Source organism: Pantherophis guttatus, chromosome 13, assembly GCF_059756535.1.
Source record: "Pantherophis guttatus breed Tessera chromosome 13, ASM5975653v1, whole genome shotgun sequence".
Lineage (NCBI taxonomy): Eukaryota > Metazoa > Chordata > Lepidosauria > Squamata > Colubridae > Pantherophis > Pantherophis guttatus.
This window is the reverse complement of record NC_142075.1, coordinates 25043474-25056285: the sequence shown is the minus strand read 5'-3', so window position 1 is coordinate 25056285 and position 12812 is coordinate 25043474. Positions and strand designations below refer to the sequence as shown.

General features: G+C 42.7%; 1 protein-coding gene across 3 annotated transcripts in view; it reads left to right on the top strand.

Annotated features, from left to right (window-relative positions):
• The window catches only part of RORA (RAR related orphan receptor A), a 53422-nt gene that overhangs the window by 36641 nt on the left and 3969 nt on the right, over positions 1–12812 (top strand). For 2 of the 3 annotated variants that reach the window (XM_087877956.1, XM_034409395.3), the window contains exons 2-9: positions 3257–3342; positions 5671–5812; positions 6468–6863; positions 9045–9166; positions 9491–9623; positions 10577–10684; positions 11054–11164; positions 12027–12139. In XM_087877956.1, coding sequence (XP_087734082.1) covers positions 5800–5812; positions 6468–6863; positions 9045–9166; positions 9491–9623; positions 10577–10684; positions 11054–11164; positions 12027–12139 — 996 coding nt within the window. In that variant the 5' untranslated portion in view covers positions 3257–3342; positions 5671–5799. The remainder of the gene's footprint in view (positions 1–3256; positions 3343–5670; positions 5813–6467; positions 6864–9044; positions 9167–9490; positions 9624–10576; positions 10685–11053; positions 11165–12026; positions 12140–12812) is intronic. The other variant, XM_087877954.1, reaches the window with a different exon arrangement.

Here is a 12812-nt window from a genome sequence, read left to right as displayed (position 1 = left end):
GCTCCTTGTTTTCAGTCCTGATCCATTGCTGCACCGACCTTGGTGTTCCCTTCCAGCTCATCTTTGCAATCCAGGATGGTCCAGTAAATCATGTTACATCTTGTGGCAGTCTCGGTTCCGTCAGTATCTGCAGCTTCTCTGCTTCAGCCGTCAAGCTACCATACCCCCAACATCCCAAAAAAAGGGGGGACCAAAAGAAAAAAGGTTTTTTGGGGGCAGCATTTGAGCTGGAAAGGATGCTCCAGAATTTCTTACAAGGTCACAGAAGGATTTTGAGATACCACAACATGATTAATCCGTTGTAAAAGATCTCTTCTATTGAACGTGTGAAAGGCCTTCAAGTGATTTGGAAGTGTGTCCATCACCAGGTTCTTGTAAAAGGAAAGAACACAAAGAGGTAGAAATCCAGAATCGATTTTTATTTATTGCAGGGATGATCCATAAGGACCAAGTACTTAAAGGACACGGATTTAAATGTTTTTTTACTTAACCAATTTCATGGACGCGAGTGACACCTAGTGGCCACGGAGAGCATTCCGCCCCCCCCCTTTTTTTCATCCTTTAAGAGGAATTATGTTGCCTTTGCATGTAATAGACTTGACACTACGAGAGTGCTGTTGTTGAAGTATTTTGTGTACAGCAAGGGTCATTTTTATGTTGCCTTGTCATTCTTTTAAGGCTGTGATGCTACTTTACCTTGATCTGAATGCTTCTGGGTGGACGGATCTGTAACACAGGTAATAAATCATATCCCTGGGCTATGTGGCAGTTGCTGGTCTCTGGGTCACACCTTTGTGGAGAGAGGAAGTTGTAATCCTATGAGCACTTTTCATACCAGTGTGCATGTTTAAACTGATTTCCTTAGCATTTTTCCTTTTTCTTTTTTTGCATGTAGTAACTTTGGTACAGTGGCTGCTGATTTTAATTGCTATCCTGTTTTCTTTGGCCACATACTGGTTTCCAAGATACCCGTTTTTCTGATTCAACCAAGAAGGCCTGTTAGCGAATGCCTGAGGGTGCAAATGCAGCCCTCGTTTCACTCCCATTAAAACAACCGAGTCCTTATCCTGTCATCATCCAGTTGCTATGTTGGCAAAGTCTAGTTTAGCTAATATAGAAAGTAAAAACTCAGTTCTAGAGACCCTCCTTCAGAGCAGTCTATCTCAACCTGGGCAGCTTGAAGATGTGTGGACTTCAACTCCCAAAATTTGGGTGCTATGCTGGCTGGGGAATTCTGGGAGTTGAAGTCCATACATCTTCAAGCTGCCCAGGCTGAGAAACAGTGCTTTCGAGAATATACTTAGTCAAGACAGTGCCTGGCCCTTTTAAGAAATATTCCCTCCTACCCTGTCCATACATTCACTCTAAGAGCCCAAACATTGTTACAAGCTTTGGATGATTTAGGTGAATCATATCTAATAATCACGAATTACTTTAGGGCGCCTTGAAAATTATTTAGGTAATGGAACTGAAAACGCTCTGCTATTAGGATGTTAGGTAGTCAAACAGGCCTTGTTTAATTCAGCTGCTTGCTTCCTCTCCATTAGAAGGGGAATTCTTATTTGTGCTCCTAAATATGTATGAATGTCAGGGACTGTATAGCGGCATATTTAATCAGTCGACTGAGAAGGAGCAGAAATGGGCTTTTCTAAGAAAAATTGCTGTCACTTTTTGATAAGTGTAGCTTTCTGCTTTACAGAGGGAAGAAGCTTACAAGAGAAAGTGTTCCTATTGTAGTTTATGCATTATTCTGAATGGAACGTTTGTGAATATAATCCTTCTCCATTTCTCTTAAAAAAATATTTCTCCTGTTCCTACTTTCTCGACTTCTCTTTTATTTTGTGACTAAGTGACTACGTTTCAGGAAACAGACGCAGATAGGCAGGCTGCTTCTCTTTCCAAGACTATTTTGGCAGCTGGGATAAATGGTACCAATGGATAGAAGTGAAAATGTCATGAGGTAGATGTTAGGGAAGCATGTAGCATAGAAATGTAAATAGCAAGCTAAATATAAATAAGGGAATATTAGATATAAGATTAACAAATGCAAGATGCAGTATGATAAACCAAACTGAAGCTGTAGTATGATGATATGTAATGTTATTTAGAAACTGTATATATATGGGGGTTGAATCAACCTCAGTCGTATGTATGTGATTGTGTTTCGTTATAGTCGTTATTTTGTTTTATGTTTCTAATTTATAATAAAAATTTTAAATTAAAAAAAAGAGGTTTTCGGGAACAATATGGACGTCAACAAGAGAATGAACTCTGCTTTAACTTTTGACAGTCTGTCAATCTGAAAAGGTGTGGGGGGGGGGGTTAAAGGTCTTGTGGAGAATGGTTGAGTGAAGGGTGGAAGTTTTGTCCCTTTGAAAGAACAGCTGGGTTTCTTACAAGGCACTTCTTGAAGATCCGAGCCAAGGTCATTCAGAAGACCGGCAAGGTGATCCATATGAGAAGACTTCAGTGTAACCAATCAGAATCGCCCCATGTCTTACTTAAATATGATTTCCAATTTATAACTAATTTATCTTCGCCTGGAATGAATTCATTTTGTATAATTTGGAAGCTTATCTGTTGAGCTAAGAAAATCTTCCCCAATTTATAGTCCGCCAGATGTGATGGCCCTGCTGGCCAGGTGGAGGATGGTCTCGGTCATCCAAGACATCTGAAGGACAGCAGATACTGGGGGAGACTCTTGATCCTTGGGAGGGTACGAAATGGGCAGACGTGGCATATTATGAGCCCATCCCAGCAACAGGGAAGTCAGGCTGCAAAATGATATTTTTAGTCTCCATGGTTTCTTACCCAGTGGGCCAAGATTTGAGTAACCCAACTTTATTGGAATTTTATCTGAATGGCAACGTCTTTGCTAGCGATGTAGCTTTTACGAGATCAATGCAATTGTACTTTAGATCTGTTGTGGTTTCTCTTCTCTGCACCGTTTTGGCCAAAGGGAGATCTCTTGAGTCCAGTCCTCCTAGGTTGGGAGACACTAAATCTGACAACATTGTGCATTTTAAAGCACCCTCTCAAATGACCCATTTTAATAACCTGAAAGCTATTATATAACAAGCAGCCATAAATTAGTACAGGGCCCTGGGGGAACCCGCACCGTTCAGCAATGAATAGTTAATGTGGTAGAATGTTGAGCAGGTTATTAGTTTTCAATGTACAAATGCTGATCAGGGAATGCTTTTTATAAGGTATTTAAAAGAAAATATAATTAACTGGTGGCGTGCTTCTGTTGCAGCTCAAATTGAAATTATTCCATGCAAGATCTGCGGAGACAAATCTTCAGGAATCCATTATGGTGTGATTACCTGTGAGGGCTGCAAGGTAAGCTTTATGTTGTACACGCACAGGGGGAGAGAGAGAGAGAGAGAGAGAGAGAGAGAGAGAGAGAGAGAGAGAGAGAGACAGAGAGAAACACACTTGTGTTGCGTGTATGTGAGAGAGAGGACATTATTGTATCTGTTTATCCACTGACTTATTTGTCTTTCTGCAAGATGAAATATTGAATCTGTTTAGCAATATCCATAATCTGCTGTGGATGGATTTTAAAACGTCCGGTTGCAATTTCTCTCCTGAAGCTCTGCAGCCGTCCTGTTGGGAAGCATTTATTTTTCATCCTGCCCTTGAAATGAAAAAGGACATCTGTTACATATTGGAACAGCTTTGGTCTAAATTTCAGGGAGCGAATCGGGCACATGATTTCAACAATTGAAGCGTTGAGGGACTGCCCGTTATACTTCGTCCTACTTCTCTTTACTTTCACAGGGGGGTGGGGGGGGTGTTGCTGTTGGTAGCAGCAGAGCAGGAGAAGAGCCTTTAGGGCAGGGCTGTCCAAATTTGGCAACTTTTAAGACTTGTGGATTTCAACTCCCAGCATGGCTGGCTGGGGAATTCTGAGTGTTGAAGTCACACGTCTTAAAGTTGCCCAGGTTGGACACCCCCGCTTGACCTTGGTGTCTTGACGTTGGCTTATCATGCAGCTGGAGGTTCCCCTGGAATCTTCTTCCATTTCTAATGTTCTAAGCAGGATCAACGTCCCTTCTGAGTGTCCAGGAATACATTCTGTTTCCTGAATTTTCTTTCTTGAAAGAGACGTTCCTAGAAAGAAAAAACACTTTTTAGAAAGATTGTGGCTCTGTTGCTTTCTATGCTTCAAGCTGATGAGGCTTTGCTAGATGGAAATTCTGCTAGAAAAATCTTCCTTCTCCTCTCTGGTACTTTTCTTAGAGATCTAGCAGGCCCCTCAGTGTACCAGTTACATTGTGACAGAAATGCAAGCCTTCACTGTCCATCCCAAAGGTGCTTTTCTTCAAGAGGCAAATGGACTTTCTTGTTTTTTTTGAAGAGGTTTCGCTTCTCATCCAAGAAGCTTCTTCTGCTCTGACTGGATAGTGGGGAATGGAAGGACCCAGTCAGAGCTGAAGAAGCTTCTTGGATGAGAAACAAAATGTCTTCAAAGAAAAACTAGAAAGTCGAGTTGCCTTTTGAAAAAGCACTTTTGGGACATCCTGAACAGTGATTAAATAATATCCTAATTTTCGGGGCAGAAGTTGAATTTCCAGGCCAGAAGGTAGATAAATTCTTTGCAAAGTAATCCCAAAGTTCTGAAAGTAAAATAGAGGGGTGTGTGTGTGTTTTAAGTGTGTTTGTTTTAAAAATCCAGAATTAGGGTTAGAAAATTGGTAGAGTAAGGGAAAAACAACTCCCTGGTTCCTAATTGGCAATTATTGGAATATTGTGAAAGGTAATGATACATGGAAATCTGTAAGTGTTAGCTATAAATCATGAGATTATGAATAAGCCTTTGTTGTTACAGGCTGGTGTGTATCCCTTTTAGAAGGCTGCCATTAGAAGGCAGCTGTCAGCTGTTTTCTTGTAATTAAACAGCCAATGAGCAGCTAATTAAGACATATGTGTATACAGAAGTGGAAGTGGGCATGTTAATGAACTGTAGGAATCAATTCATTAAATGAAAATTGTCAAAAGACCAAACAGAAGCTTAGAGGCTCTCAGCTCTGCCAGGTTCCCCAAGCAGTCAGACGAAAGGAAAAGAGAAGTCAAGGATGGGCCCTTCGTTTTCTTTGGAGAGGAAGGGAAACCATCTCCTCTTTCCCCACCAGCTCTCTGGCCTAGACCAGGGGTGCCCAGCCTCGGCCACTTTAAGACTTGTGGATTTCAACTCCCAGAACTTCCCCAGCCAGCAAGATCATGATGCTCTTAGGGCCTGGCCTAAGAATGGACCCCATGGGTAAAGTTCTCGGCTTATGACCACAGTTGAGCCAGACATTTACGTTGCTAAGTGAGACGGTTGTTAAGTGAGCTCTGCTGCATTTCTTGCCGCAGTTGTTTAGTCACACGGTTGTGAAGTAGATCTGGCTTCTCCATGGACTTTGCCTGTCAGAAGGTCGCAAAAGGAACCTTCATGAGATCCCAAGATCTCGCAACCGTCATAAATACGAGCCAGTTGCCAAGCGCCTGAAATGTTGATCATGTGACCACAGGGAGGCTGCAACGGTCATTAAGTGTAAAAAAAGGTCCTAAGTCGTTTTTGTCAGTGCTGTTGTAACTTCAAACGGTCACTAAATGAATGGTCGTAAGAAAAGGACTACTTCCATAGCACACTTACCGCCTCCTTTCCCTCCTCCTCCGCAGGGTTTCTTCAGGAGGAGCCAGCAGAGCAATGCCACCTATTCCTGTCCTCGCCAAAAAAACTGCTTAATTGATCGAACCAGCAGAAACCGCTGCCAGCACTGCCGCTTGCAGAAATGCCTGGCCGTGGGGATGTCGCGAGACGGTGAGATTTCCTCGGCTCTCTTGGGCTTTTGGGTGCTCCTCCACGGCCTCCCAACGCTTCCTTTTGAAATCCACTCTCTTCAGTAGCCTCAGGGGTTACTGTGCCCCAAGGTTATTGTGGCATTCCACACTACCACTTAAGCCATGCATCCTTCTCACAAAGAAGTTTCCTCACATGGCAAAGGGTGGCTTCACATTTCTCCTCCCTCCCTCCCTCCCTCTCTCCTTCCTTCCTTCCTTCCTTCCTTCCTTCCTTCCTTCCTTCCTTCCTTCTCCTTTTCCCTCCTCCCTCCCTCCCTTCCTTTCCAGATGTATTCTGAAAACTGAGTGTTCAGACAGGCGGGAATCCCAACAGGGTTTAAAATGATTATCTTTAAATGACATCAGAGGTGCAGATTGCTGTGATTCAGAAAAAAAAAACTTTTGCATCAGAGAATCCAAAATTTAGGCATTTAGGCAAGTTAAACACCTTTGTGCTTTTTTATCGAGCTGAAATTTAGGCCTGATCAGTGAGTGGGTGGGTGTTTCAAACGGCCCTTTGGATTTTTTGCCCTTTTGAATCTTGCGGCTGTGCCTTGGAATGCAGCCGCCTCCCCAAAGCCGGCCTTGGGGGTAAGGGAAGGTGACCGGATCTGTTGTTTTGGACTCTCTTCCAGCTGTCAAGTTTGGCCGCATGTCCAAAAAACAGAGGGACAGCTTGTACGCAGAGGTCCAGAAGCATCGGATGCAGCAGCAGCAACGAGACCACCAACAGCCCCCCGGAGAAGCGGAGCCGCTGACCCCGAGCTACAGCATCACGGCTAATGGCCTGACGGACCTGCACGATGACCTCAGTAATTACATAGATGGTCACTCTCCTGAAGGTAGCAAAGGCAACTCTGCGGTTAGCAGCTTCTACTTAGACATACAACCTTCTCCAGACCAATCGGGCCTTGATATTAATGGCATCAAACCAGAACCAGTCTGTGACTGCACTCCCACGACGGGCTTCTTTCCATATTGCTCCTTTACCAATGGGGAGACCTCTCCTACTGTGTCCATGGCAGAATTAGGTAATAACAAAGAGGGGGGAACCGTCCTGTAGTTGCTCTCTTGCTTGCCTTTGGATGGAAAGCAACACCCCGCCCTCCCAAGAGGCTCTCCGGGCCTAGAATTCAGCCCTTTCCTCTAGATACAACTCGGCTCAGAAAGAGTGGCTTGGTAATCCTCCATCCCAGCTTGGGCCTTGTGGGTTGATAGATTGGCTGTTTGATTGGCACTGATGACGTTCCCCAGTTTGGGTCATGAAACATCTGCAAGGAAGCCACCCACCTCAAAGAGCACCAAGGACGCCCTCAGCTTGGCTCTTTTATCTTTGCTGGCCTTCCAGGCTGTCTCAAGAAAGGGAACGTTGTGTGAATGTTGGGTTAGAGTAGTATTGGTTGTTTTCTGAAAGGGAGATGACCTTCTAACTCTTCCTGATGACCCAACAGGCAGGTTTTCGATGGAGATGGCCAATGGCCCTAGGGAAGTTTAGTAATCTGCAACCTGAGCAGATACCACCTTCATTCAAGCTCTGATGTGCAATGCAGAAAATTCAAAAATGGGCCTTATGAAAATGGGGTATAAACTTACAGTGCTGTATTCTTGTATAACTCTCATTCACTTCCACAGAGAAAGTCTTTAGTTAGCTATTACTGCAGTTACAGTATTTCTGGGACTCCCACATTTAATGGCTTCTGAAACCGAGCTGCTTCATCTGATATTATTTGGGGGCTGCCTTATCTATGGTTAAAATTTGCTTGTGAAACCAGCGTAGCCTGGTGTGTAAAACTGCCCCTTTGCACAAAGAAGTAAGACGTGGCTCTGTCTACCAAATCTTGGCCAACTGAAATATATTTTTTTTGGGTGGTGAAAAATACTTATCATTTCGCCCCACGTGAAATCTGTTTGAAGGACAATTGTGTGCAACAATGAAAGACAGTCCTTGAATTACAACCGGTTGCTTAGCAATCGTTCTAAGTTAGAGTGGCACTGAAAAAGTGATTTACATTCGGTCCTTGCAGTTATGACCGTTGTGGCATCTCCGTGGTCACATGATCAAACTTTGGGCCTTGTTGTATTTAGGATGATTGCAGAGGCCCAGGGTCATGTGATCGCACCCTTGCGACCTTCCCATCTGGCTTCCGATAAGCTAAGTCAATGGGGGAAGCTGGATTTGTTTAACGACTGCAGGATTCACTTAACAACTGCAGGGGTTCACTGAACAATCACGGCGAAAAGGTTGTAAAATTGGGTGGAATTCATTTAACAACTACCTTGTTTAACAATGGAAATTCAGATCCTAAGTGTAGTTGTAATCCAAGGGCCACTCTTAAGCAAACCCTTCTGTTCTTGGATGAATGTAGCAATAACAGCCTCTTTCTTGCAGGTAATATGGGATAATTATTCACTGTTGGGGAAAATCACCCCAGTATAAAGGAGTGAATGTGTGATCTGTACACTTTATTTGACTAGCTCCTTAGTTCATTCCTTCCAAAAGATGCTTTGAACAGCATTAAAATACAGTGCAGCAGCATCTGGATGCTACAGTTTCCTTCCCTACCCATCTCAGGGGCGGCCCCAAAGAAGAGGGAGTCAAGCTATTCTCCAAAGCCCCTGAGGGTAGAACAAGAAGAACAGGTGGAAACTCATCAAGGAGAGAAGCAACTTAGAACTCAGGAGAAATTTCCTGTGAGAACAATTCATCAGTGGAACAACTTGCCTCCAGAAGTTGTGAATGCTCCAACTCTGGAAGTTTTTAAGAAGAGATTGGATAACCATTTGTCTGAAGTGGTGTAGAGTTTCCTGCCTAAGCAGGAGGTTGGACGAGAAGACTTCCAAGGTCCCTTCCAACTCTGTTATACTATTCTATTCTACCCATTACTTAGCCACCTCTCCTCTTCATCAAGCAATCATGGGTCACGGTGCCATTCAGACAAATGCCAGGTTCCCTCAGCCAGCCATCACGAGAGTTCGTATCTTAAAGCTGAAAAAAGAGCCGCTTAGTCAGAATTGCTTGGATCCAGGGCCAATCATCCATCATGCACAGTGACCATCAGAATTAGAAGTCAGGGTGAGAAGAATGCAAACAGATGTTAAGGAGCTCATTTCAGCCCCGGGTAGATTAATGAGAACGGGCCAGTTAGTCAGGAGTTGCACCCAGAAATCTGTGCAGCGTCTTGGCTAATGCGTGCGAATGTTTGCTTTTTTAGAACACCTTGCGCAAAATATCTCTAAGTCACACATGGAAACCTGCCAGTACTTGAGGGAAGAGCTTCAACAGATCACCTGGCAAACGTTTCTGCAGGAGGAAATTGAGAACTACCAGAGCAAGGTATTTTTTTCAGCCAATGGGTTTGTTTCTTTGAAAGATCGATTGCCTCGATGTCAGCCACCCCTTTCCCTGGGTTCCAAGCGCTTTGCGATGTAGGTTTTAAAAGGGGGTCGGGGGGAAAAAAATCAGTATATTGCAATTAAACTTGCAAATTTGAAAAAGAAAAGGTGATCTGAACATCTGAAACTAGCAGTGGGGCTGTTGAAGTCCAAACTGATGCTCCGATTTCCTTCAAGATCGAGTGCATTTTAATTGTTCGGAGTCTTTCCTGGGAAAAGTTTGGCAAGCATTATGAAGGACTCAGGTTTTCTTTCTCTTCCTCAGCAAAGAGAGGTCATGTGGCAGTTATGTGCGGTGAAGATAACAGAAGCAATACAGTATGTCGTAGAATTTGCCAAACGCATCGACGGTTTTATGGAACTATGCCAAAACGATCAAATTGTGCTTTTGAAAGCAGGTTCGTGCCTTTTGTGAAACGCCTTTGCCTGTCTGAAGGGTTGTGCAGTGTGGATTGCAACGGGAATCCAATCTTCCCAACAGCTAAAAAACTACAAACTTTCCACTCAATTATTGTCAATCACAGGTTTCTCTGTTGCTCTGTTTGTGGGGACTAGTAATTGCTGCTAAAAAACCAACAACCCACAGTTAAATTTTTAAAAATGACAGGAATAAGCCCTTTACGATGAATAAAACATGAAACGTAGAAACTCCGTTCGTTAGTGAAGAGCGTGTGGTTGCTAAACTTAACTAAGACCCCCTGCAATCTCCTGAAATCCTTGTTCATCATGTCATGGATTGCATGGAGAATGTAACCTTAGCCTTTGAGGAAGTCATGTGTTCCTTCTTGGTGGTAAAGAAGAACCCAGAGAAGGAAATTATGTGACAGTAAGGCAGATGCTGAAATCCACATTTGTTTCAGTTAATCCTAGAATCGCTCCCGTAAAAGTACAATAATTATTTCTGACATGTTGCTGAAAGGTTTTTAGAGAAACCCATAAAACTCATACATAGTCTAAAGTGCTGTTCCTCAACCTTGGCAACTTGAAGATGGGTGGATTCAGCTCCCAGTATTCAACTCGAAGATGGGTGGCCTTCCCCATTCTGACTGGGGAATTCTGGGAGTTGAAATCCACCCTTCTTCAAGTTGCCAAGGTTGAGAAAGACTAGCCTAGAAGATCCTTTAAGAATAAGTGAAGAAAATACTGTTTTTCTTTCCCCATTAGTTTTATATAGACACTAAATAGATGACATTGATTTAATAAGCAACATACACAATTGAACATGAAGTTGCAGCCCGTAACAAGGTGTCCTTGGTGAACAAGACCCACTTTTAAAGGCAACCTGAAGCCTGTTATTTCTTTAAGACAGACCTAATGATGCCACTGAAGAGTCTTTTCCTGTTTCGTTTAGGGTCTTTAGAGGTTGTATTTATCAGAATGTGCCGTGCCTTTGACTCTCAGAACAACACAGTGTACTTCGATGGCAAATACGCTGGCCCAGATGTATTCAAATCATTAGGTAAGGCAATAAATGCTTCATTAGGATGTGTTAATATTCTAAACGTCATTTCTAAAAAATGCTGCTTTTCGAGAACTAATTTTTTATCCCAAACAAATATATTGTATAGAAATAACTCAAAGGATTAATCATAAATACCCAGGGGCACAATTTAATTACAGTTCTTTAGCCTTCCATGGGACTTAAGTATCACACAATGGTACCCTGACATTTAAATTGAAAAATTAAGGGTTTAAGCTAGAAAAATATACCAAGCAGAGTTTTAGTATACTAAATGCAAAAGCAGGGGCTGAAAATATATATATATATATTTTTTGTCCTATGTTGCATTCTTTGGAAGAAACCCTGTTTGACTGTTTTATTTCGCAGGCTGTGAAGATTTCATTAGTTTTGTTTTTGAATTTGGAAAGAGTTTATGTTCTATGCACCTTACTGAAGACGAGATTGCATTATTCTCAGCTTTCGTTTTACTATCTGCAGGTAAGACGTCAATCCGAGGAAGTAATTTTGCTTTTTCAAATTAACCTTTTGGTGATATTCCGAGAGAATGAAATCCCACTTGAGTATTTTCTGCCCCTGAGCCAAAATGTTGGGCTTTTCCTTCAGAGCAATATAGTTAGTTTAGTTCCAATAGTCTGCAGGTTTTGTTATCGAAAACCTGACTTCATCGCTTACTTTGGTAATCCTGATAGTCAAATAGATGTTTGAGGAGAGGAATGACATGGCACAGATGAGCTCTTTCGTGGTCTCCTAAAGCTTGTAGACTCAACAGCTCTCTTCTCGCTCTTTAAAGCCTTTTAAAGACCAACAGCTAATATTTAAAAGCCTTGGTGGTGCAGTGGTTAGAGTGCAGTACTGCAGGCTACGTCTGCTGACTGCCGGCTGCCTGCAAAATTTGGCAGTTCGAATCTCACCAGGCTCAAGGTGGACTCAGCCTTCCGTCCTTCCGAGGTGGGTAAAATGAGGACCCAGATGGTTGGGAGCAAATAGGCTGGCTCTGTAAACCGCTTAGAGGGGGCTGTGAAGCGGTAGATAAGTCTAAGGGCTATTGCTAGTGCTATTTTGCCTGATCCCCAAAACTTCAGGGAAAATGTGAACCATTTCTGAAAAGAAACAAGAAGAGGATGGAGAACCATCAGGTGCTCTTCAACCTCTCTTGCTTTCTACCAAGGAATTGAAGATGGCCAGTCAGCTGAGACTGGTGCACCATCAGCAGAGCTGGATTGCTCTGTTTGTGGTAGTGGAGCTCCCCCGACACGTCAACCCAATAAATATAATATCTGCAAATTGTAATTGAGAAGAACCACCTGAATGGCCCTTCCCACTCTTCCTTTACTTTTAGATCGATCATGGCTTCAGGAAAAGGTAAAAATTGAAAAGCTCCAGCAAAAAATTCAGTTTGCGCTTCAACATGTACTGCAGAAAAACCATCGGGAAGATGGAATATTAACAAAGGTAATGAATCTGCCACAACCTTTTGCACTTGAAAGTCGAAGTCGCTAGACCAGCAGCCCAACTTTCAACTGAATGAACAGCATCCTTTATGGCATATTCTGGGATGCTTGTTTAAAATGTGATGGAGGAAAATTGTAGTAATTATTTAATAAACCTGAATAACAAAAGTGAACCAATTATGAGGAATTGCTCTAGAGAACATTAGATCAAGTATTTCTCTCTTCTGGGGTTGCTGTAGGTGCTGAACTGGAGTCAAAGACTTTGAATCTCAGGGTTGGGTCGGGTGTCAGCTTAACTCTTTAGAAATTGAGCATTATTTATGCAGCCATTTTAATGTAATTCTTAAAATTGTAAGAAGTATCATTCTTCCTCTTGGAAGGAATCCAACTTTCTTTATATCCTTTTCTTTTTTTGACATTGCTACTAGAAGAGAAGGCCACTATTGCTAGATGAGCATTATGGGTCCCATACTCACCTATAACCCATAATGCTTCTGAAAGATAGCATTTGATTATAGGGGAGGGACACCCCCCCCCCCAATTTTCCCTCAGCTTTTCTAACCCCTGTCGCCTTGCAGACCCTAAGACGGAAAAAAAGGAACAAGTAGAATAAATGAAAGACGAGGAACCAGTTAGAGAGGTCGTATCTTACAGCACTCACAACTTTGTAATAT